Source organism: Thermobia domestica, chromosome 13 (genome assembly GCF_964235325.1).
Source record: "Thermobia domestica chromosome 13, izTheDome1.hap1.1, whole genome shotgun sequence".
Taxonomy (NCBI): domain Eukaryota; kingdom Metazoa; phylum Arthropoda; class Insecta; order Zygentoma; family Lepismatidae; genus Thermobia; species Thermobia domestica.
This window is the reverse complement of record NC_137466.1, coordinates 186,950,277-186,977,788: the sequence shown is the minus strand read 5'-3', so window position 1 is coordinate 186,977,788 and position 27,512 is coordinate 186,950,277. Positions and strand designations below refer to the sequence as shown.

Below are 27,512 nucleotides of genomic sequence, written 5' to 3'. Positions count from 1 at the left end.
TTTCTGTTACAACAAATAAACTTTATAAGAAACTTTTGTGGAGTATTTTATTAAATAAAACGTAGAAAGCATTTTATTTTCCCTGCACTGGAACGCAATGTAAAATTGTAAATTACAAAGTACGAAACAATAATTGAAAATTTTCGTTAGAAAAAAGTTGTTATTCGAACATTATAATTTACTGTTTAATATTCTTATAGATGGATCCAATCAATTTTAGAGATTAATGTGGAGCTAATGCTTGAGTCTGGATACCGTAGTTATTTAGAACGGATTTTTTATTTTCGAAAATACATAGTAGAGAATTTTGCATTTCGGAAGATTTTCCACTTTGCATCACTACTCAAGACATTTGAATAATAATAATAATAATAATAATAATAATAATAATAATAATAATAATAATAATAATAATAATAATAAAAGAAACCATTGCTACTATTTGTGAATAAATATACTAATAAAGGACGTCTTATACAGGGTGTTACGAAAATGTGTTGCAATATTATGAAAACAGATTCCTAACATCAAAATAAGAAAAAAGTTGATATGGACTCACTGGCGGATCCACGTGGGGGGCGGAGGGGGCGACCGCCCCCCCCCCAAAGTTGTTGGTTTTTACTTTCAGCATTTACTGTTGAGAAATACAAATATGGTCTTTTCCCGACCGATCCAATCTGTGTGACAAGCCTAGCAGAATCTAATCAAAATGTGTGGTACATAATAGTACTTAATACAGACATATTTGATTTGTGAATACTTCTGTCCCTAGTTCCTTGAAGCCGCCACCATTATCCCCAAAGTAGCGAGAATATAATTCATTCGACGGAAGAACAGCTGTAGGAAGGAGAGAAAGATGGCTAACACTCTGAACTAAAAATATATATTTTAAAATTGTGTTTTAGAGCAGGAAATGGAAATGGAATTCGGTTTCCGAAACTTCAATTACCTTTACCTTGAATAAACATAATCAGAGTCTTCAGCGTTCCTTACCGAAAAACTCTTTGAATCTGAAACTTTTTAGTTGGTTGATTGATTGATATGTATTTATGTCGTTTGTCAAAAGCGATGCTTTAGAGAACGAAAACTAGAGTTTAAGTTGAATCTGAACCATTGTACTGCGTTTGATGCATACAGACCTGGAATCAAACCACAGAACCTCATGCATCAAAGATCAAAGGTAGCTTTGCTAGCTACTAGATCAACAAAGAGAGCAGTGTCTCTTGGGGTAAAACACGGAAACTTTAGGAAGGCATCAGGGATTCATTGTGACTTTCAATGGCATTTAATCTTTTCTTGGGAAATAACACAAGCTGTTATTGTAATTCATATATAAAAGACGAAGTCCTGAGTGAAAAACTAATCTTCGCACAGGCCAAACCGCTTGAGCTAGAAACTTGAAATTCGGACAGTAAAAAGATTTGTGACGTAGGGTATCACTAAGAAAGGACTTTTTTGGAAATTCGAAGAAAGGAAGGGGCAATGAGGTGGAAATTATTTTAATAAGGTGGCCATCTCTCCGAATCCCTTAAGGTTAGAGACTTGAAATTTGATATTTGGATTTCTCATTTAAAATTATTTGACACGCGTTTCAACGTTTTTTGATAATTTATTAAAATGAGGGAAAAGAGGTGGAGGAATTACAATTATTATAATATGATATCAATATCTAAGAAACTTTGAAGGTTAGAAACATGGAATTTACCAGGAACAAGAAAGGACGTAGATTTGATTTTGTGCTGTACTTTTTACAGAGATGGACTGCAAGGTGACTAAGACCGTTCTGTGGGTTTCCGCTCGTCATGGTTTTTGCCCATAATCATTTTCAACTCGTAGGTACTCCCCGAAAGTCATGAGTCTGAGTCTACAGTTGAACTCCTTGGATGTATCTGAATCGCAAACAAAATCAAGAAAGATGAACGAACTAAAAAAAAAGTTTTGAGTTTGCGTTTCTAAATTTTTAAATGAAACAAAAGGGCACAACCACAATCGTAAACAAATGTGTATATATAGTATATTTTAATAAACAGTTATATATTATGCATATTATATTTGCTTTGTTTGTTTAACGTCCCACCGTTGTGCCAAGACAGGTAAAGGAGACGTGGACCTACTGATTATAATGGAATCCCACATTTTTTCGTTTAACTGTAATCCCACCGGGAATCGAACCCAGGACCACGCACACCAAAGGTAAGTGTGTTAGCCATTAGGCCAAAAGGGGTTCATATTATATCTGAGATGAAAGAAAACTAAGTTATACGTATTTTATTTTCCACTGTAATTTCGTTTATCAGTGAAATTTTTCAATATTAAATTTTAATTTGCATTTTTGAAATATCTGATAATGTCGAATAATATCGCCAGTCGGTATGTAAAAGAAGCATGGTTTGTGCGCAGTAATGAACGGAAATATCATTTTGGTTTTACATTTCTGATATTTCGTTCATTCTATTGTAGGCTTTGCTAATCTTCCAAAGGATTTCATTTTTTTTTTACTATCTATGCATTATAATGGCTTATATTGTGATTCCATATAATTTTAATTCATGTTAAACGTATACACATTTCGTACTAGAATGACAAAATTTCTGTTGAGTTTTTATAAGAGAACACTTAGTATTGATATTTTTGTTATTACATTATTTGGAGTATTTTATTGAATAAATTATGCACTTTCCTTCGTAGTAACTAGTAATTTATATGGTTAAGGAGTACTGCAATATATTTATATAGGATTTATATTTACAATTCATTTCTTTATATGTTACTGCTGTAGTTTGACTTGAAACCGTCGCTCTGGGTTCCTGTTAGTAGTTCAATAGTGTTTAAATCCAGTGATGATTAGTATTATATTCCCAAAATCATCAAACGATGAAAAGTTTAAAATTATTAAACACTAATATACATCGTGATTTCTCCTTGTGAAAATTCTATCAAGATTAACAATACGATACAACCACGAAAAACAACACGTCCTACGCAAACGGATTTTTCAGTGGCATCAAAACATAAAAACCTAAAGCCATCAGAACCCCATAGCTGATTATCTTAGTAGGCATCCTGCTCCTCTTACGCAAGACACGATAGACATGGACAATGAAGTTGTGCCTGATTCTGTACTTCTAACTATCGATAACAACTTGGATCTATCTCGCCTACAGGGTGAAGATAAATTCTTCTCCAAAATTATCGAGACTCTTAACAAACGAGACGAGACAGATCCTTCATTCCAACGTCTCAACAAACAATACGTTATTCAGAAAGGCATACTTTACAAAAAACTGTACCGAGTACCTAACTCTCGATTACTGCTCTGCGTACCCGATAGTCTTAAACCAGCTTTATTCGATGAGTATCATGACTCAATGACTCACATAGGTTTTACCAAGATGTATTGGATGTTGCGATACAAGTATTTCTTTCCGCGCCTAAAATCATGGCTAGCTCAGAAACTTAAATCATGTAAAGGCTGCGCCATCTTTAAACGCAATTACATGCCTAATAACCCCACAATTCAGCGTTTTCCTCAGTCAGGCCTATTTGAAACCTTTTCTTTGGACCTAGCAGGCAAGCTAATACCCAGCGATCCCGAAGGTTTCCAATACTTTTATGCAGCTACGGACCACTGTACTGGATTCACCATTACTCATCCCATAACAACTCCAAACAGCGACAACTTCATCAATTTCATCACAAACCATATCATTCTTCCATATAATACTCCTCGCACAATCTACTTAGATCTTCAGAGTTCACACCGGTCTACCGTATCGTTAAACTTTCTCAAGTCTCTTAACATAACAGTTAAGTACGGCCTACCCTATCAACATCGTTCTCTAGGCACAGTCGAACAAAGATTAGGCTCCTTGCAAACGAGTCTCAAATTTCTGTGCCAAGACAACCAGAAATTTTGGCCTCGCTTCCTTGCGCATGCCACTGCGGCTCTGAATAAATCACCCTTAACTTCCATTGGTCTCTCTCCTCATTTTCTCCTCTATGGCGTTCATCCCACCTTACCATTAGACAATTTGCTACATGTTCAACAAGAAACTTTGAATACTAATGATCGCCTACTTGCACTCAAAGAAATGAGGGACCTCGTTGAATTTCGAAAACACCAAGTTTTCACTGATCTGAAGAAGCGCATTGAGAAGGTCAAAAATCCAACACAGTTCTTCCCTGACAGTTTAGTTATGGTCTTAGATACCTCAACAAAACCTAACACTTGTAAGCCATTATCCCGTCTTTATAAGGGACCCTACAAAGTGATTTCGAATGTCTCGGCTGATGAGTATCTTCTAGATATTGATGGGAAGCCAACGGTCATTGCTAAGACCCGTTTGAAACTGTACATCCCACCTACAAACCCAGACCCCGAATTTGAGTATAAGTACAAGCGCTTCCTCAGTACCTCTAAATAGGATCCGACCACACAATACTTCAAAACCCAACTACCAATTACATTTCACGTTATGTTTTGATTATCTAATTTAACGTTCCTAGTGAAACATGATCCCTTTCTGTAGTACCACACTGGCAAAACTTCCGACTTTGTCTCTCGTTATGCCATAATTACAGATACAGGTAGGCAACACACATTACAGGCAATATTTCTCCCGTGCGGCATTTTTTTTTCTCTTCCGGTAGTTCATTATTATTGCATATGCTTCGTCTCCTGTTTTAGGCAACCCGCTGTGCATGTACTATTTCTCCCGTGCAACAACTCCTAGTTACGCTCATAACAAACTCTACGCTTTTCCTTCTCCCCATAAGCAATATACCGGCATCATTCATTATTCACGTCATTTTTTTTCCTAGACGCGTAAGGAAAGACTTTCCATCTCATTTCCTTCTTGCGTCCTTTTTCGGGAACGGCTGGTCCGACCCCACTTGATATCACTAAGGTCGCTAGGATGAAATGCTTTCTCTCATCCCACACCCATACATTACAGTCAATATATCACAATTATGTGACTTTTTTCTCTCTCTTCTTTCAGGTTTATTCTCTCCATCCTATTTGTATCAGCTTCAGGCACGTTCATGCCACAAGGCGTACAGTTTGTTAATGGCATTGACTATATTCCCCTTCCCCAAGCGATCCCCTATTCCCAAACCTTTCCTTTAATCTATATCATTTCAACACCTACCTTTCAGTCCATCAATTCAACCATAGAATGCAAAACTAATACTTCCCGGTTGTGTACCCATTTTCAAGATTTTCTATCCTCAATAAATTCTCTGTCTAATGACATTCAAACTTCTACATACTTGGTTAAATTTCTTTCTAACGGAACCCCTTCTTCAAGGACTCCGAGACCCCAAAGAGGTCTTTTTAACTTCATCGGATCAGCATTAAACTTTCTCACAGGAGTTGCTACTGAAGACCAAATACATTCAACTAAAATTAATTCCGAACAACTAAAGACACACGTACAAGAGCTTGAAAACCATGAATCTGTTCTCAGTTCTAAATTCTCTGATATTTCTCATCAGGTTGCAACACTTGCTGAACAAACTTCTTCTTCCTTCAAAGATGTGCAAACAACGGTTTCTGCTCTCATTGCCGATGAGACACGCCTACTTGAAGCCATGCGCACGGATCACTCCTCTTTTGTTACTTTCTCTAAAATGTATTTAAAATTTGACAACGCGATCCTCCTTATGCTTCGTCAGTTACTTTACTTAATTAATTTTAACGACATTTTTGACCAATGTAAAGAAAACCGGTTATCTCCTCAAATCATACCAGTTCATCAGTTACATTCTGACTTACATGATTTTAATCTCAAATTGGTTTCAAAAAATTTACGCGTCAATCCCGTTTTGACAGCACCGATCATTTACACCCTACCCCTTACCACTTGCTATTTCTTTCCCGATCATATCATTTTACACGTAAAACTCCCTGCTATTCCCCTCCATACGCTACCACGTTTATTTAAATTAGTTCCCTATCCGGTTGCGTCAGCTCAACAAAATTGCTATTTACAGCTTCCTTCCAATTTTGTTGTCTTCATGGATAAGCAAGCTATCCCTTTTTCTCCGGCTGATCTTACATCTTGTTCCTTCTCATCTAAACATTTCTTGTGCAAAATCCCTACTATTTATAATCATACAATAGCTTCTTGTTTACACACTTTGAAATATCAACATATATCAGGCTTACTAAAAAACGCCTGTTCTTACAGCTGCACCCTCACACAACAGTTTACCATCACCCAAGTAGACGATCATCAATTTATTTTAACCCGACCACCCAACAACCTTCATTATCTTTTCCTTAATGGCACTGCCACGCCATTATACATTAATAATTCTTTAAATCTCCGTGTTACTTTACCCTGTGACACAAGCCTCCATTCAGGAATTATCGAACTCATACCCCGCTCTCATTTCTGTCTTCCGACCACAATCATTCCTGTCCATTTAGTCCTTCATCATATCCATATCATTGATTCCGATTTACTCCTCTTACCCGCTGATAGGATTCTCCCTTATAACTCCCTTCAAAATCTTCCCCTTAATTTTAGCCACCGCATAACACCAATCACAGCTACCAATTCTTCCTATAAACCGCCAACTTGGCTTTCCTGGCTTCCCACGGACGACTATCCCACCATCTCTATCTCCTTCTCTCTCATCCTGTTTTCCCTCTCTATGATGAATACCCTCTTCATCTATATTTTACATCGTCGTACACACCAGTTACCTTTAACACCTACCACAACTCAGCCACCCGAACTAATTCCCCTTAACTCACGTTAACTCTCCTTCCGCATCTCTTCCTAAAAAAAAAAAAAAAAAAAAGACAATCTGAAAACTAAATCAAACAACTTTTTGGTACTTACCTCGTACCCTGTCCTCCGCCATTTGCATTCCTCGTTCTAGATATCTTAACAAATCCTCTCATTATGATGTTAATAAAACACAAACCCACCACCACACATTCGCGGACGGCACACATTAATTGCCATTGCTACTCGCGTCTCCATTTTTTTTTCTTAACACCCGTATACAAGCTCCTTTTGCTCACGACTGGCAACCTCATGCAGTTTCTCCCGAATCATTTGTCTTCCAGGTCAACTTACGGTACCTTGGCCAGGAATAAACTACGTCTCACTAATATATATATATATATATTTTCCTTCTGTCCTACTTAATGGCAAATTCACTCTTCATTTCTATACTTCTTCTACTATAACGGAATCTTTCGCTATCCACGACCATACTTCCGTACACAGCACACACAGTAATAGTAAACATGATCATAAAAAAAAATCAATAAATAAATAAATAAATAAAAATAAAATAAGGGGCTCGTCTCTTACAATTTTTTTTTCTCTCTTTTCTTTTAGCATCCTCTTCTTTCTGGTTATACCCGGTGTTGCAGCTGGCGACTTTATTCCCATATCTTTATACATTGCAATCCCCCTCATCTTTCTCTTCTTTATCATTGGTGGCTTCTTTTACATCAAGTTTTTTTTTAACTCATAAATTTCGTCGCTCCTTTACCCACCCAACGCCTACCAGCCACACTTACACCGTATCTTACACACCTCCCGCTGCTCCGAACCCAATCTATCTTCCTCTTTTTCATACCAATAACGTCACACACCCCGGAATCTCCGTATCTCCCTAAAGATTGATCAGGTGCCTTCTTCATTACAGTTCGCCATTATACATATTTTTACGTTATCCCTTTTGTTCCTTGTACGTTACTTTTGCAATTATCTCTTCTCCCTCTTTTCTTTCTTTTAGTCCTTTAAAAAGAAAAATAGGTTTTCACAATGGTCTTTAACAAGTAATTCAGTGCCTCCTGTCATGTAATTTCTTTTCCGCATCCGGCCTATTTTCACAAACGCACCTGGGCTACCCATCATCTTGCTACCCGTTTCCATGGATGATGCCTACCAAGTCGCAGTTTCCTTTTCTGGATGATGGACCTCTCGACTTCCAGACCACAAGATGCTGTCCATTCTGGCTCAAGGATCAAGTCTTCCAGATAGCAGACTTCCAGGAGATAGCCCTTGACTCTCGACGTGCTGCACCACCACGATCAGGATTTCCCGAGTTCCAGCCTTCCCGGATACACTATTGGGATCACGCTCGACATCTACACGGATCCAGCAGTTTTAGTGATTTTTTTTCTCGTGTGTGTGTTTACTAGTGCCTCCTTCCTCTAGTGTTTTTGTTTCTTTCTTTTGTGCACCAGCCTCATGGTTATAAAAGTCAAACGATGAAAAATTTTAAGGGATTCCATGTCACTGGTTCTCATGAACAGTTGACCATTGTATTTTATTAAAAGGGGGATTATTATATTCCCAAAATCATCAAACGATGAAAAGTTTAAAATTATTAAACACTAATATACATCGTGATTTCTCCTTGTGAAAATTCTATCAAGATTAACAATACGATACAACCACGAAAAACAACACGTCCTACGCAAACGGATTTTTCAGTGGCATCAAAACATAAAAACCTTCAAAGTGATAATATCAAGCTTATTCAAGGTGATGGTGTCCAAAACATATTAGTTAAAATCTTCAAGGTGTCTATTTTAAATTGAAAAAAACATATTTTCCAGAATAAACAGTGCCTTGTTAAAACTAAAACAGTTTTTAGTGATACTATAAAACCAGGCATTTTTAAAAATTATCATCATTCGACCTACACCTGCTAAGAGTGTGGTATGGTACAATTATTCTGCGTCCAGAGGAACCACCCAGGACTGACAGCGGTGATGGAAGGCCTGTGTTTGTGAGTATGAGCTTTGCGCTGATGAACTTTTACATGACATAAATGTCGTGAGGGGAGGACTACAAGACATTATAAACACACGAGAGTATCAGGGATTTTTCCTTGATAGACCCTACCATCGTACTACTTATATTTCACATCATGATATTGTAAATATTGTTTATATCTATATCGTTTACATTTATGGTGACGGTTTTAATAAATACCACAAATATATGACACTTGTCATTTTATTAAAATTCTGACTACTTAACGTGACAGTTTATTGTCGCTACATTCAGTAACATAATTAGTATCATATTATTAGTAACATATTAAACATATTATTAGTATTATGCATCCGAAAGTGTATCCATTCCATTCTCCTGTACTTGATCTGTGCTCTTGAGTGAGCAGGTTAGTTCTTTTAAGGGAAAAACCATAACATTTTTATTTCGAAAAAAAAAACCACGAAAATCATGTTCGGGCAATCGCCAAGGGGAATATTCACGGTGCCACTATAACATCCTTGGAGTTCAGTTTGAATATCATATTTTTTCTTTTAAATTTTCAATCTGTTGAATTTTATCCTGCTATAAATAGAAATGAATGCAAGCTTTCCTATGTTTTGGCCCACTTGGAACACTGTGTACTATATACTACTGAACATCACTTTATAATTAATTATTGTATTATTTTTAAGCTACCAAGAAATGCATAGAAATATCATAATGCCTTTTCTAATTTGTTAACATTCTGTATTATTCTTTATGCATGTATACCGTTATCTATTTTTGCGTAGACCGGCCCTTTTTTTTTCAACTGTTGTCCCGCAATTGTTATTCAAAATATAAATTATTAGAGCAAATTGTACACTCTTTCGTTAAAATGAATGCCATTGTCAATATAGTACAGTATAACCTCGTTAACACGAACTCGCTTAAGCCGAACACTCGGTTAGGACGAACAAAATTTCGGTCCCGGCATCGCTGTACGTTATCTTATAGGAAGTTTTATCGGTTAACACGAATTTCGGTTAGCACGAATTACGAACTAATTTTTAGTCCCTTGAGTCAGTAAATGTTTTCATTTAACACGAACTTTCAATCCTTAGTTTTTTTCCAGAGCGTTTTTCTTATTTTAGATTTCACTCTAGATCAGTTTTTGTCATACAGTATTTATACAGACGAAAATTGTCTTGTAAATAAGAGAAAAACCAGAAACGGGTATCTTTCCTCTCTTATGAGGTGTTGATTCTGTCCTCCGTCAAGCGCTGAACATGCAGGTGCTTGGCAGACGAGCTGGTGACAGCTCGACACAAAACGTCTTCTCTCCCCTGTAACTCCAAACTGGTGACAGCAGTCATAAATATCTTTCCGTTACTAGTGGTACCCAACCTGCTAGCGGAGTTGTCAATTTTATAACTTGACCTTGATATTCTGCGTGGAAACTTTCTTTTTTTAATCTTCGAAGATAGGATAATAAGCTTACTGTAGTGTTTTCACTTCTCAGAGGACGGTACGGAGACCGAAACTAGTCTCGATCTCGATCTTAACTCGAATTTGAGACCGAGCCGTGCTTTTCGAAATCGAGACGAGACCGAAACTCTCAGTCTCGTCTCGATACAATTCTGTGGATGGTATCAAGACGGAGAATAGTCTTGGTCTCGTCTCGAATTGGGAACCGAGACGAGACCGAGACTACTCAATCTCGTCTCGATACCATCTCTAGTGTTTTCTATGACATACATAATATACTGTAGTGGTATGTATAGTCTGTATACTGTAGTGCGTATGTATGGAGAAAATGTATTCAAATAATAAAATTTGGGTCCCCGGTTAACACGAATTCTTTTAACACGAACTCCTGATTTTTCAGTCCCTTGGAATTCGTGTTAACGAGGGTTTACTGTATTTTGTTTTGTACAAGTACTGTGCAAGACAGCGCATCTGATATATGGCGGAGACTATCTGTGAAGTGAAGCATGACACCGCCACGCCTCTAAAACGGAAGTGCATATTTAATTAAAGTCTACTTAATGAATACACTTTCATTTTTTAAAAAAAATGCAAATTCGGATCCCAAATGAAATCTTGGAATCAGGTTAACCCCCCCCCCTTCAGCCCCGGATTCATTAGCGTCCCATTCTTGCAAACTAAAATTATGGTCACCTTGAGTCTACACTCATCTTCCAGGAAGCGAACCGCCCCCTCCAAACGATCCTTCTGGATCCGCTAGTGTATGGACTTGTGCTCAAAAGTGGACAGTTTCAGTTATAGGGTGTAGAAAACATGAAACAAGTTAATTGGGACCTATCGTAGTTGGGTCAAGACATTATTGAAGAACTGTTATGTGAACTATCCAAATATCCATGTTTAAGAGTATTCGCATATCAGTTTTTAGAGAAGTAGATGGAGAGTGATCAAGTACTCCCAAATAGCCTCTCTAAAAATGATTGTGCAAGCACCAGAGGTTCTGAAAGATGGATATTTGGATAGTTCAGACGCTAGTCCCTCAGTGATGTCTTGACCCAACTACGATCGGTCTTATACAGGGTTGCCAACCGTCCCGATTCTGTCGGGACTGTAACGATTTCTGACTTGTTTGTCCCACGTCCCGACCGCACACTTGTCGGGACACATAGTCCCGATTTATCGAATTTTTAAAATTAATTAATATTTTATTGAGCCATTTCTACAAAATAATAACATTCTTTTACACGCACAGTTTTATGTGTAGAATCAATTTAACAAATTCTATATAGTTTTCTCTCTAAACTTTGTTTATATTAAATAAATTGTAGTTGTATTGGTTTGAATTTGTTGCACATATTGCTTATAGATCTAGTGGTAAGCAGCAGGCTCGAAACCAGCCACAGAGGTTTCGGGGGGAAGGGGGGGCATGAATGTGTTGGGGGTGCAAGTCATTAAAAATTCTCTAACAAATATCTAAATTGTGCATTTTGTATCGAGGTCTGGAGGGACCAAGGAAAGTTTAGGGGGACTAGGCCCCCTAGAACCCTCTGGTTGCGGTCGTGATGAGCAGTGGGTGGGAAAATAAGAAAATACGGTACCGCATTCATTCAGGTTCGTGATATTCAGCTCATTAATTGCATTGTTTTCAACGGCCGTACGTGTAGTCGTCTTCGAGAGGGGAAAGGGGGGCTCCAACACCGATTGTCCCATCCCGATTTTTTCTTATGAAAAGTTGGCAACCCTGATCCTATAGTAGCGGAACTATGGAACTTTATAAAGTTCATTTTTTCACGTTTTCGGCTATCTATAATATAACTACGAAACTATGCAGTTTCGACCACAAGTCCATATGAACTTTTTTTCTTATTTTGATGTGAGGAATTTTTGTAACACCTTATATTGTCATATACCAGAATTCCATAAATGTAAGTCAAAGTTACGTAAACCTTGTAACCTTACCTTGTAATCATTATAATCAAATTATCTTATTATTTTAAAGAATAATAATAATAATTCTTTTTCTTCTTTTGATTTCAGAATCCTCCACGATTGTTGAGGTGTCACTGCACATTGTAAAAATAACGCACGTTAATGAAGACAATGCGGTTAGTATCTTTAAAATTATAATTTGAATAGCCTAGCTATAAGATAGTAATCAGATCTTTTTTGACTGTCTTTAAATGTAGTAGAAATGTAAATATTGTTAAGTGTTATATTGTGTTAGAGCTTAAGTGTTATCTTGTCAACACTTAAAGTCATAGGATTTTTTTTTTTTTTTTTTTTTTTAAAGGGTCGGGAAAGAAAGTTTTACGATCCTAAAATGAGCTTTTCAAGAACCTCAATTAGGTATTGAGAAAGGTAAAAAAAAAAAAAAAAAAAAAAAGCTTTAAAATAACACAAAAATGTTTCGAAGAAAATGTGTAGAGGTAGACACATATTTTTATTATAACGTACTAGACAGAATTGTTTGAGTTGTGTAAGGTGGTACCTGTACAACTAATTGTTGGCTTCTGAAATGTTTTTTGAAAGCCAAAACATGTACTATATATATATATATATATATATATATATATATATATATATATACAGTGGCGTAACTAGCTTTACTGCGCCCTGGATCGATCGATCATCGATTTACTCATGTCCGCCCCCTGCCCCACGCGTTTCAGCGGCTGCGTTATAATATATATATATACAAAGTTATTTTTATTAAGAAACCTAAAGTTTTTACTTATCTTTTTCCTAACTTATCACTACATACTTAATATGAATCATGTTCATAGGGAATTAAATTAAAAATGGTTTACTCGCAGTGGTTCTCAAAGTGGGGTACGCGGACCCCTGGGGTCCGTGGAACGTAGCCAGGGAATCCGCGACGCCTAAAAATTGAAATGTGTTGTTATAAAATGGAACTCATAGCTGTTTTGCAAGAAGTATTTTTTTATTTACTAAAAAGAAAGCAATTAGAAATTACAATTACGTTTGTAAATTTAAATGTTTTCCTACTTTACTAATTTTCCGCCCTGTGAGTACGAAGAGTTGTCTAAAAACGCATTGCAACATTTGATGCCTTTCCCTACCACTTCCTTATGTGAACAGACCTTTTCTGCTCTTTGCAGTATTAGAGCCTGAAAGCGAAACCGTCTTAATGTGGAATCGGACCTAAGATTGGTGACAAAACTTATTCCGGATTTCAGTGTAATTATGGAAAAACAAAAAGGATTTCATTCCTCATACTAGTGATCCCACATTGTTTATCAATAGAATTTCCTTTTTAAAAAAATATTTTCAGTCTTGAAAGTTATTGTACTTTCAATTGAAATTTCGTTCGCTAGGAAACAATTATGTATCTTTAGAATAAATTATTTATTGCAATATTTTTCTTGATCTTTTGCTTGTCAGTGGTAATTCTAATCAGTATAGCTTTTAATACCATGTGATAGCATTGCAAGGGGTCCCCGGATAACTTTCCGAATGCACAGGGATTCCGCGTTATCGGAAAGTTTGAGAACCACTGGTTTACTGTACTTAATCCAAACAGATACTTCTACTTTAAAGGTAGAATGATATCATTGCTTATAATTCTTAATATAAGTAGGAAGTCCAGGATAGTTTTATAAGTGTCAACTAGGTTTCAAACAGGCCTAACTTTCGTTTTATTCCCGGGTGGAGGTGGAACTCGGGAGGGGGCTCGGGGCGCTGATTGCAATGACTCATTATGCAAAACTTTCACTAGGCAGCTAGCTAGACAAACATTGCAGTGACGATTCTCGGGTATCGCTCAGTGGGGATCCAGAAAGGGGGGGCTTATGCGCCCAACCATGAGGAGTAAAATATATAAATTAGTCCCAAATGAAGCGCTTATTCAAAGTCTCTGTGTGTGTGGGGAGGGGAGTTTTAAAATAATTCTCAAGAGGAAGATTCTGAGTGCGTTCTCCACTCATTGCAGATAATGTATGAGTTTCCAGTTCATGGTAATCCTGGATTCTTTTGTGTTGAACAACATGGCTTTCGTCAATACAGCGTCCAGAAGGTCGGAGATAAATACGTATTATGAAGCACTGTAGTCCACATTTTTAGTTAGCGAACCAAATATCGTAAAATGTCTCAAGTTTATTTTTCAGACCTGCGCCCACCCCTTAAATATTTCTGGATCCGCCCCCGGTATCAGCTATCGCCAATTAACTGCTAATAGTCATAGCGGTTACCTTTTGAAATGTTTTCAGTGCACCATGGAGCAACTGCTCCACTCGCTCCATTGTAGTTACGCCACTGTATATATATATTGATACAATGAATATATCTTGCAGGTGACAATGCGAGCAATATATATCTTTGTTTTATTCACAGATACTTGTAATGCAATATTCTTCATGTTATATGCGTGTGGATTTCTCATACGTATTTAGAATATGCAGTTATCAAAAGGTTAGAACTATTATCACAAGTAGTTACTTTCTTTAGACTTTTAGCATCTAATTCCCTATTTATTATTATTATTATATTTTTACAATATACCAAATAATTTTCTCAATACACTGAATTTGTAACACGATTGGATCGTGTTGGGTTCGGTTCCAGTTCGGGGCAGCCGTTCTTATGGCCTACAGGGTCTAATTCTTGTTCGAGCTAACCACTTTTGTGACTGACAGAGTCTGATTTTTACCTGATCCCATTTGGGATAACCAATTTTTATAACTCTGCTGGAAACAACTCCTGTTCAATACAACTTACCTGTGGTGGATTTTAGTGATTGGCGTGAAGAAGGCATTCGCAATACAAATGATAATACTACAATAGAGAATGCGCAAACCTCCAAGTTGGATCCCGAATCAAAATACTATTTCATTGAGGTTGCGACTGCGAGCGCCCACCGTCATTGCCACGCCTGCTGGCGATAGCGGAATGAATACAAGTTACTAAACATAACATCCACCATTTTGGGTAGTGATTGTGCAGAAATGCTGTAAAGGTAATTGTACATAAAAAAATAGATTATATGTAAATTTTATTCGGTTAACACAGGTTATGTATAATACTTGCGTTAATGACATTACAACATTTTGTTAGTGATTTTTACTTAACATGTACCAAGACACCATGAGCCCAAAAATTTATTAATGTGGAATTTACGCAATAAAATTATTATATATTTTTATTTTTTTCTTTAAGAAAATGACGCACTACGAATGCCGGCTGAAATTTGCATTACACGATGCACTAGCATTAAACACACGCTATTTTCGTATCACACTTAACTACACTATAAGTTGATGGATTTTGGGGGGGGGGGAATCATGTAGCTATTCTTCAAAAAAAAAAAAAAAAAAAAAAAAGGATTCCACGGTGCTTCTTGTTGCTCGTCGAACAGTTATTATTTAGGTTCCGTCATAGTTATTACTCTTTAGTTGTGAGTGCAATTCGCCCTTTTACCTGTGTTAGTTTCTTACTCATGCCTCGTTGATTTCATACATTTACATATTATACGCTATTTTAGCACACAAACGTAGATTTTGTGTTAATTTTATGTTTATCATCTATGTAGGTTTTAACTTGTTCTTCCCATAGTCGAATTTACAAAATCGTGATCGATTGCGAAGAAAAACTTAGATATTATTCACAGGCGCCACAGAAAAAGAACAATCTAGACCACCATAACTGCTTAGCACACCTTCGCGGCTTTTTACCTCAGCGTCAGTATGTTTGCGCCTAGCACGCCAGAAAAGATTTTACAAATGTTCATAATAAATATTCTTCATCAGAAATACACATATTAAAGGGCGTTAAATAAGTTCACCATTAAAACAAAATAATTGAAATGTTGAAAACAATAAAAATAAGTCTAGATGATGTTTGAATTCGACGAACTATGTTTTGCATCATTTTAACCATATTACGCCTCCTTTGTTCAGTGAACAGGAAGCACGAGTCATCACTCACAGGATTGCCAACTTACAAAAAGATAAAACTAGAGCACAATTTGCGTCGACGAACGGAACATGGAGCCTCATTCCAATTCAGCCAACAGTAAATGGGAAATTTAAAATGGAATGGGAGTGAGGGGGGCCACACGCTCACAAATGGCGTGCGACACGGACGATGATCTTCTTTGAAGATTATCAGAACCCTGGGATCTTGGTTTTTTTCTTCTTAGAGTTATTTTTCCGGTTATTATTCCTCTTCTTTCTTCCATTATTAACATTTGATCCATTATGGTTCATTAACACTTTACACAAACGTAGATGGGCTTTTTATTTTATGGGCTATATACTTTAAATGGGCTCTCCTTTTGTATGTGTAAATATAAGATTACATTTCTTTTCATAATACAATATTTCAATATAAGTTGAATAATATTGATTATCTATTATATTTTCATTTTATATTATATCCTATTCATATTCTATTTATTAACATCAAACCAATATATTTCTTACATTATTACTTAAATCATAAAATTTTCAATTTTTTTTTTTTTTTTTTTTTTTTTTTTGTAAGTATCTGACTCGTGTTTTTACATCTTACACTAAATATTCTTATCGTACTAAACACATGAAATTTTCAATATTTTGAGAAAAATGACACATGAAATGCAAAAATAACCTTTTCATCAATATATGCTTCCTTATAACTAATTCTCAAAATAACTCCTAATAATGTAATATTTCCATTCTTCAAACCTTTAGAATACAACATTTAAGCAACACTATATCAACTTACAAGTTAATTTTCAAATATAATGCAATAGTATAGTGACATGAATATACGAAATGAGCTCTCTCATTAGTAAATAATTTTTTTTAAAACATACTACATGTTAAGAACTTTATTTTACACAATATTGAGTAATATACGTTTTGTCGAGATTTAATAAAATTTATCGGCGCCTTAAAGATTCACAGCTAAATTTTTACAACATAATAATTCAGTTATGACTCTCTCTGATCACTCGACGGGATCTGCCTGGCTAAATTTCGAAGGAACCTACCCACAATAAATTATTTATTTTACCTCCCCGAGATGAGGCCGAATAAAGAATACAAGGTTAAAAACTTAAAATAATAAAGAATGGGATTTACCAAAATAGCTTACTCCGAGCATTAAAGACATGTTACATTACCCAATACACATAAGAGGGGGGGGGGGACCTCATCTCCATGACTTGGCATATTTCTTTGCTGGTTTTTCCATTGCTTTGGAAAAGAAATATCAACGGCCATCTGGAAGTCGCATAGCGGGTCTCAGATGCCTGCATATATCATATGAAACGACTTTTTTTTTTTTTTTTTTTACATTCCTTGTACTTGTTCATTTAGTGCCACATAAGGATTCTGTAGATTTACTAACGCAAATTCCAATACATCAGATGAACACAAATTTTTACAGTACAGAAAATTCAAATACTTATCAATATCCAACAATTTCTCCAAGATTTTATGTATTCGTTGGTTATTACTTCTGGATTGAACACTTTGAGATAAACACACTGGTGTTGTGGTTAATGCATTGCAAAGAACAGTTTCAACACTGCTTTCTAGATCTGAATTTTTAAATTCGCTTGAAATTACATCATGGTATTTCTCAGAACTATGTTTTACTGCAAGCTCTAACCAGATTTTACGAGTTTGTTTCGTAGGTTTCCACACCTTAAGTCTATCCACAGAATGTGAACCAATTGATTTACCAGTTAAAGGATCTAACAATTTACCAATCTTCTTAATTTCTAATTTCTTTACATTCTAAAAACAAAATATTTAATCTTGCATTCATCTTTTTTTTTTTTTTTTTTTTTTTTTTTTGTAATATTCAAGAATCTTAAACATTGCTACGGTCAAATTTTCAAAATGTACACCATCCAGTTTTCTCGCAAGCATGTTTTTATCCAATTCCTACTCTTGGTTTTTCAAGTACAACAAGAATTTTGAATTTTATTCCAAAACGTTTAATAAACATGTCTTCGTAATTGCCTGTGTGTTTTTTGCAACAAATATTTACTTTGATACTTATTGATTTTTCATACGCGTGTGATTTTTCATTGTCAGAAGCAACAACAAATTGTATATTGACAGAAATTTTGACTTTCGACTTACCACATTGCTTCACGAACTTGCAATTTTTACGTATTTCGTAATTATGTTTACTGCACTTATTTTCGTTCAAAATTTTGTTGCGTCAACTTTTCTGCCTAATTTTATATGAAACATCGAATTTGCTTTTATAATCAACCCGGTTTTTCATTTTCCCTGTATGATTACGCGTAGGTGCTGTTACTGAATGCATGTGCCACCTAGCACAAGTTCGTTGGACTAACCTAACTTTTGCCTTTTTCTCGCGTTTGTTTTGAATTTTCGACGCTTGGCTACGACACGGTTTTCTCACTTGATTTCTACATTTTTCACCGACACCATCATGATTTTTAACGACTAACTTCTGCATATGTTTTCCTTTTGCATTGACTTTTGACCTTTTAAACAACTTACAACTCTTACTAGGTTTCAACTTTTCATTTCGCTTTTCACTTACATTTTTGTTTGTGCTTTTTCTGGAGTGACTACATTGCTTTTTTCATTACTACTTACCACCATACAATTGCCTTTGTGCTTACATTGGGTTTTCTTAAAATTCCTACGGACAAACTTTGACATTCTTTCAAAAGATCGCAATATTTTGTGCATGCCTTTTATCTTTCGTTTCAATTTACACAACTTTCGTTTCTTATCGGACGCGTGCTTACTACGTTGTGACCAATATTTATACTTGCTGACGGATTTACTCAAAATGTACTGCAACTTACTAAAATTATTTCGACAACTTTCAACTTGTTTGTGCCATGACATTCCACTAACATTATTCTCTTTGATGCTACTAGTGCCTGAACTGATTTCATCATTCATTACACATATTTGGGTGCATAGAAAACAATAAAACCTTATGCGCTTGAAATTTACAACATACATATTTATCACCACCAAGTGAGAACTGTTACCACTGTTTTCCTTCTTGTCAATCTGAACCCTAACTATGTTCACGAAGTACGAACATATGTCATTACTTGGAATACATGCTAACTTATCTGTTTGTGACGTGCTTTGGACGCATCCTAGCTCCATTAAATTCAACATATGACTAATGAGTAAAGAGCGCATTCTCTTGCCTCATTATACTACTATTACTACATTAGTACAATTACACGTACAAAACCTATCAGTGCATTTTCCTCCGTAACATGACAAATATTTTATGTTCAACGCATCTACTTTCTGTTTAAACTTCGAACGAACACTAGGCCTACATGACGTAACAGTTTGGCTAACTAAACCTTTACATTTGTATGACACTGGCTGACTACTTGTTTCTTTACCATTGCAAGCGCTAACAAAAACTGACTCATTTACTACCTTTTGGCACCCTTGTTCTACATCTGCACAACTAGCCTTTTCAATTGGAGCTTCAACTGATTCAATTTTTTCAAGTGCTTGGACCCCCTTTTCTTCACTTTTACCCCAAATTTCTTTCTTTGCAACTTCTATTTGTGCCTGGAGTTTACCGTTAACGTGCTTTACAGTTATTTCATTAACTTCCACAAATTTATTTTCTAAAGATTCACGTAAATTTTGTATTTCTTTATTAGTTTGTTCAATGAGTTCCTCTTTATATGCTTTAAGTGCGTCCAGCACTAACTTAACATTACTTTCATCCATTTTTTTTTTTTTTTTTTTTACAATTACAGAAAATTTCTAAGTACGAGTCAGATACTTTATACCTTTACGTTTCTACACATAAATCACTACTTTTGCATGTACGGTGAAGGAGTTCTGTTCCTGTTTCGGAGCGCCATTCTTATAACATGCAGGGTTCGGTTCTCGTTGGTCCCTGTTCGGGATAAGCCATTCTTGTAACACGATTGGATCGTGTTGGGTTCGGTTCCAGTTCGGGGCAGCCGTTCTTATGGCCTACAGGGTCTAATTCTTGTTCGAGCTAACCACTTTTGTGACTGACAGAGTCTGATTTTTACCTGATCCCATTTGGGATAACCAATTTTTATAACTCTGCTGGAAACAACTCCTGTTCAATACAACTTACCTGTGGTGGATTTTAGTGATTGGCGTGAAGAAGGCATTCGCAATACAAATGATAATACTACAATAGAGAATGCGCAAACCTCCAAGTTGGATCCCGAATCAAAATACTATTTCATTGAGGTTGCGACTGCGAGCGCCCACCGTCATTGCCACGCCTGCTGGCGATAGCGGAATGAATACAAGTTACTAAACATAACATCCACCATTTTGGGTAGTGATTGTGCAGAAATGCTGTAAAGGTAATTGTACATAAAGAAATAGATTATATGTAAATTTTATTCGGTTAACACAGGTTATGTACAATACTTGCGTTAATGACATTACAACATTTTGTTAGTGATTTTTACTTAACATGTACCAAGACACCATGAGCCCAAAAATTTATTAATGTGGAATTTACGCAATAAAATTATTATATATTTTTATTTTTTTCTTTAAGAAAATGACGCACTACGAATGCCGGCTGAAATTTGCATTACACGATGCACTAGCATTAAACACACGCTATTTTCGTATCACACTTAACTACACTATAAGTTGATGGATTTGGGGGGGGGAATCATGTAGCTATTCTTCAAAAAAAAAAAAAAAAAAAAAGGATTCCACGGTGCTTCTTGTTGTTCGTCGAACAGTTATTATTTAGGTTCCGTCATAGTTATTACTCTTTAGTTGTGAGTGCAATTCGCCCTTTTACCTGTGTTAGTTTCTTACTCATGCCTCGTTGATTTCATACATTTACATATTATACGCTATTTTAGCACACAAACGTAGATTTTGTGTTAATTTTATGTTTATCATCTATGTAGGTTTTAACTTGTTCTTCCCATAGTCGAATTTACAAAATCGTGATCGATTGCGAAGAAAAACTTAGATATTATTCACAGGCGCCACAGAAAAAGAACAATCTAGACCACCATAACTGCTTAGCACACCTTCGCGGCTTTTTACCTCAGCGTCAGTATGTTTGCGCCTAGCACGCCAGAAAAGATTTTACAAATGTTCATAATAAATATTCTTCATCAGAAATACATATATTAAAGGGCGTTAAATAAGTTCACCATTAAAACAAAATAATTGAAATGTTGAAAACAATAAAAATAAGTCTAGATGATGTTTGAATTCGACGAACTATGTTTTGCATCATTTTAACCATATTACGCCTCCTTTGTTCAGTGAACAGGAAGCACGAGTCATCACTCACAGGATTGCCAACTTACAAAAAGATAAAACTAGAACACAGTTTGCGTTGACGAACAGTACATGGAGCCTCATTCCAATTCAGCCAACAGTAAATGGGAAATTTAAAATGGAATGGGAGTGAGGGGGGCCACACGCTCACAAATTATTAAGCCAAATAAATAATTACGGAAGAATTGGTGGAATGAGAATGTGGGAGGAAGCGGAAGCATTTCGAGAAAATACACGAACACAATACTGTTTACCACAAACTAACTTGGCAGGAGATCGAATCAGGGATTCCACGCAAAAGAGCTAAGTGCTCTACCACGAAGCCACCCGTGGCCAGAATACACCCAGTTGTGAATTTCGATGTTCTGCAAGAATTCTTGAACGTGTAAAAAGTAAGTGGGACTGTTACGAGATGTTAAATCTACATCAAAATACAATAAAAAGGTAACAAAGATTTGTGTAATATACCCCCCCCCCCTGTGTGATCGTAGCCATCTAAAAAAAAAAATCTGATAAATAGTACTTGGTATACTGAATGTGTGTGCCAAATTTCAAGTTTTTATCTTGAATAGTAAGAGCGGGAGAATTTTTATCAAAAATTCCCACTATGCCCCAAATAACCATAAAACACTATGATCTCAGGGAAAAAATTCCTGAGACATCCCTAATTACCCTAGGACTATAATCCGCCAATCTTTCTCTTCAGAATAGAACTTTCTTTCAGGCGGTACCATTCACATGTCTCCATCAATTATCTAAGGCGGGAAATTTCTGAAAAAAGGATTTTTTGGTTCTAAATTTCCCTTTTTTCAACTTTTAGCCCCTCCGGACCCCCCTGTTTTAACGCAGAAATCTGAAAAAAATCTGTTAAATACTACTCGGTGCACTGAATGTTTGTGCATAATTTCAATCTTCTAGGTGCAAAAATAAGCCCGCCAAAAAAGAAATTCAGAAAATTCCCCCATGTTACCCTATACAGAAGTATATTTTGAAAAAAATTCACTGAGACGTCCCTAATTACCCTAGAATAATAATTCGACCGTCATTCTCTTCAGGATGGAACTGCCTTTCAGACGGTATGACTCACGTGTCTTCATCATGTATGTAAGGCGGGAAAATGGCGACAAACGGGATTTTTTGTCTAAAAATCCCTTTTTTCAATTTTTTCCCCGTCTGGACCCCCCTGTTTTATTGCAGAGATCTGAAAAAATCTGAGAAATACTACTAGGTGGGCTGATTGTTTGTGCACAATTTCAATCTTCTAGGTGCAAAAGTAAGCCCGCCAAAAAAAATATACCCACCATGTCCCATTTTTCCCTATATAGAAGTATATTTTTCAAAAAATCCCTGAGACGTCCCTAATTACCCTAGAATAATAATTCGACCGTCATTCTCTTCAGAATGGAACTGCCTTTCAGACGGTATGACTCACGTGTCCCCATCATGTATGTAAGGCGGGAAAATGAAGAAAAACGGGATTTTGCCCCTCTTTTTTTTACCCCTTTGCCCCTCTGGTTCCCCCCCTGTTTTAGCACTGACACCGGAACAAAAAATCTGGTAAATACTACTCGGTGGACTTAATGTTTGTGCAAAATTTCAATCTTCTACGTAGAAAAATAAGCCCGCCAAAAAATATTGAACATAGGCTTAGAAAATGAGAAAAGAAATTTTTGACTTATGACGTCATCACCTCCTACGTCTGGACGCAGGACGGTCTGAAACCATACGTAACGTCTTCTACAAGGCCTCTGGACTTGGAAAACAAAAAAACCCGGACGAAAAAGCTCAAATAGAAGAGAAATAACGTAATGTACCATGAAAAACGCGTATGGTACAAATTGTACCATAGGATCCCCATATAATTACTTAGTTAGTTGCATTAGAGTGTAACGTCCCTTTCAGCACCGAGACTATATGAGACGAGAAAATACATGGGAGGAGGTTTAACGTGGAATTTAAATCACATGAGCTTCCACCAGGAATTGTAATATACTTTTTATATTTCATGTGGTGGAATTATTTTTAATAAAACTGACCCAATTCCTAATTAAATTTAACCTACACTACTACATGAAACCATGTGTGTGTTTATTATATGTAATTTCTGAATTTTACATCTTTCTCTTTCTTCTCTCTGAAACATCTGGCAACTCTGTCACACATAACACAAATTCCTATCGGTAGGGAACTGTGTACTTCCTTTTTGGGCTGCCCTGTAGTTGACTACAGAATATGTATCTTCAAATAATAAAACTGAACAATATTGATTGTAGAAGCTCGAAGATCATTTTAAAAGAAAAAAAAAATGTTTCATTGTGTACTCATTTTGTTTGCAGAAGAATCCTTAAAAAATTTAAAACTGTAACGGTGATACAAGGATACCGTGCAGTTCCTTAAAAAAAAAAAAAAAAAAAAAAAAAAAAAAAAAAAAAAGCACAATTAATAAGCCGAGTCGAAACACGTAAGATATTATCGATCTTGTAATTTTGTTATGAAAATTTAATTGAGATTCTACATACTTGGCTTGGCCATTTACGGAACAGAGTGGACATTGCATAACGGTTCCTTATTTATCTTCAGTGCTTCCATGCTAACTTCAGTAGTTGGTACAAAATATAAAAATAGTTACATTTGAAAAATGTTATGATTTGTTATACAGTTCGATTTTCAAATCATTATTTAATTTGCTCATTGCATGATATTGGATACTCTAAATTTCTTACCCGAAATTATGAGATATTTCTTCAAAATGGCCGATTAATATAATGGTTTTCTTTCGAGTGGAGAGGGGAAGTATGACCAGGATAATTGCATGGAAAATCATAAATGACAGAAAAAGAACACGCTGCTACTATTAATGTTATTATTATTATTATTATTATTATTATTATTATTATTATTATTATTTCAAGACTTGTCTGTCCCTGGTTCGAATCTTGCTAAGAACATGGAAATTATATATTGTCTATCCACCATTTTATTCATTATCTGTATTTATTTCTCATCGTTCCCTTTAGCCTAAAGAGCAAAATCTTGAAATGTAAAATTCAACAATACAATACAATACTCGATGCTCTTAAGTAGGCCATGCTCAACCCATGTACGAAAATAACCAAATTTGATGTAGTGGTTTAGGGCAAGACGGCCATCAAACATCGTTACTTTCATTTCTTATTTATATAGTAAGTGATCCCTCACTTTTAAGACGAAAATCTTCAAAAGCGCTCGAATATTTGTCCCCTTATCTTTAATGAGTGTTTACATACCGAGTTTAATCTTTCTAACTTGATGGTCTCATGAGGTACTTTTTTTTTTTTTTTTTTTTTTTTGGCATAAAGGACCACGTGAAGGTTTCTTGTAGCTGATGAAACTTGGAATTAATTTGAGAATTGGGTGCCTTCATTTAGGTTTTGGTAAAACTCCTTCGAAAAAAAAAAACCGGATTGCAAAAAAAAAAGCACTATGATGAAGAGTGTAAAACCGTTCCAAATATTATAATCAGGTGTATGGGAAGCCATCACTCATTACCGAATTTTTATTTATTTATTTTGTTCATATTAACGGGCTAATTCCAACGTATGGTGTAAATTACACTGAAAAAAGTAAAAATAAAAACGCACGTGGCGTACGTAACGTAAGCAATATTCTGTAGCAACGAATAACTGAAAACATATGTTATATATACGTTCTTTCCGTATAAGTGTTCCGCATAAACGCACTTTAGTGTGAAAGAAAGAACTGTACTATATAGGTGGTAAGGATTCACATACAGATGGACGTATATAATATATAGCTGACATATGTAACATACATATACGTATGTAATATACGGAAGACCGTTACATGTCAGATAACCTGCAGCTCCATGATGTAACATACCAGCGGAAAAGGGCACAATATAGTCTAGTTACAGATTTCCGTAGAGCTCCTTCGTGGCTAAGCGGTTAGCGTACGCGCCTTTGGCGTGGGAGACCCGGGTTCGATTCCCGGCAGGAGCTCATGTGGTTCGGATTCCACGTTAATAAGTAGGTCCACGTCTCATATAGCCACGCTGCTGAACGGGACGTTAAACTCAAAATCAACTCAACTCAACAGATTTCCGTAGTAAACATAAGGATTCCGTATATTTGTATAATATACCGCTGTCCGGATAACGGATTTTTTCTCAGTGTAATGTTCTCTGCAAATAATAATTGCTGAACAGATTGACGAACTTTCTCCTTTGCGCGCAAATGACATTGTAAAAACATAAATCGTGCTACTTTCTAAGGGACTATCTCCTTATTACCGATTTTTTTTTAGGTACCTTATGTTTATGCCAGGACTCTGATTCCAAAGTATGATGTACGCTAATATCATCTGCAAATAGCATTATTGCAAGCTAGAATGGTGACTATTCTCGTTTGCGCTTACACGACTTCGCAAGAAACAAGTAAAATATAACTTCACTTTATGCATGCATGAGATCACCCACTGGCGACTTTTCCTAGCAAATGTCGGTTCATGCAGTGATCTCCCTGCTACGTATGATATAGTCTATACTAATGTTAACTGAAAACAAATGCTGCTGATTTTGAAAGCAACAAAAGGTGGTCGGAGTTCAATGTTGGTGGTTAGATCAATTATACAGCTTAATTGATTAAATCGTATTGTTTTCCAGAATCAGCTGTAGGTTGATTGATGTAGTGAAAATGAAAACCTAAATACTCTTGTCAAATAAACAAACTGAAATGGTGAAGTAGGAAATATTAATGTTGTCATTTCAATACCACAAAATAAATGTTTCTATTTTTCTGTGCTTCAGAACTTTTATTAAACAAAGAATCTGTATTCATTATTTGTGAACTGACTAGGCATGTACATGAACGTGTGCAAAATAGATATTATGAATGTAAAATGAAATCTCTTCTCTGACTGCGCTGAATCAAAAAAATAATGTGATTCCGTTGAAAGAAATTGGGAATGCATAACAGGACAAAATTAAATATTTCATTTCAGCTTTTCAATTTGAAATCCTATAAGGCGGTGCTGCTTCAGTACCCTCACTCAAATCCTGTTATTGCAATTTAATTTAATTATATATATATAAGTAGAAGAATACCCGTTCTTCGTACGGGGAGAAAACGTTTCATTTTGGACATAAAGGGTTGAATTTGGATTTAAACGTCATTGGAAGTGTCAATGTGCGTCTCAGCGACCTCGAAAACTATGGATTCAACACTAATATCGGTCATTTTCGATCATTTTTAAAATATCTTCCCCCTCCTCTAAGTTACACCGTCAAAGTGAAATGATAAACACCTTTCCAGGACCGAACCTTATCTATGCTGAAAATTTCATCGATATCGGTTGGGTGGTTCATGAGGTATAAAGTCACATAGTCACTTTCATTATACAGTGAAACCTGTCTTTAGCGGAATCGAGCGGGACTTGCAAAAATTTCCGTTAAAGTCAGGTTTCCGCTTAGTGGAGGTAGACCTTTCCTTTCTTTTTTTAATACATACTTATAAAGGGGCATACTGAGAATATGTATTGCTGTATGTACATTGTTTGATTACAGTACTCTTTCTTCTACGAATAAATACACAAAAGAATTAAAATGAATACAAACTATGCTATGCACACGTTTTCTTTATATTTCTAATAGCCAAGCAGGGTTTTCTGTGTACATTGCTGCTTGGCTGCTTGACTTTCCGCATACACTTTAGCCTGAGAAATTATACTAAGTGAATCAGAATCATTTTTCCGTAAGGCAAATTTTTGCAGTTCCTTTAAACTTCTGAGAGCATTTTGATATGTATTTATTCTACACTCTTCTTGGAACTCGGTATCGTATTCCTCTTCTTCCTCTATCTCGTTTTCTTCTTTCCGACATTCCTTATGATTCTTGATTAAGTTGCGGGGATTAAGGACAATTTGTGGGGGTGAATATGAGTAGTGGTTGGGAAAGGTCAACACTGTCCAGAAGTATTTAACAAAAGAACGAACGTTTTATCGCAAACAGTGTAATGTATATGTCTCACAG

At 35.9% G+C, this 27,512-nt stretch overlaps 1 protein-coding gene across 1 annotated transcript in view; it reads left to right on the top strand.

Annotated features, from left to right (window-relative positions):
- The window catches only part of LOC145667905 (gamma-aminobutyric acid receptor subunit delta-like), a 125,128-nt gene that overhangs the window by 31,654 nt on the left and 65,962 nt on the right, over positions 1-27,512 (top strand). Inside the window, exon 3 of the mRNA XM_081735332.1 lies at positions 12,255-12,322. Within this exon, the coding sequence (XP_081591458.1) occupies positions 12,255-12,322 (68 nt within the window). The remainder of the gene's footprint in view (positions 1-12,254; positions 12,323-27,512) is intronic.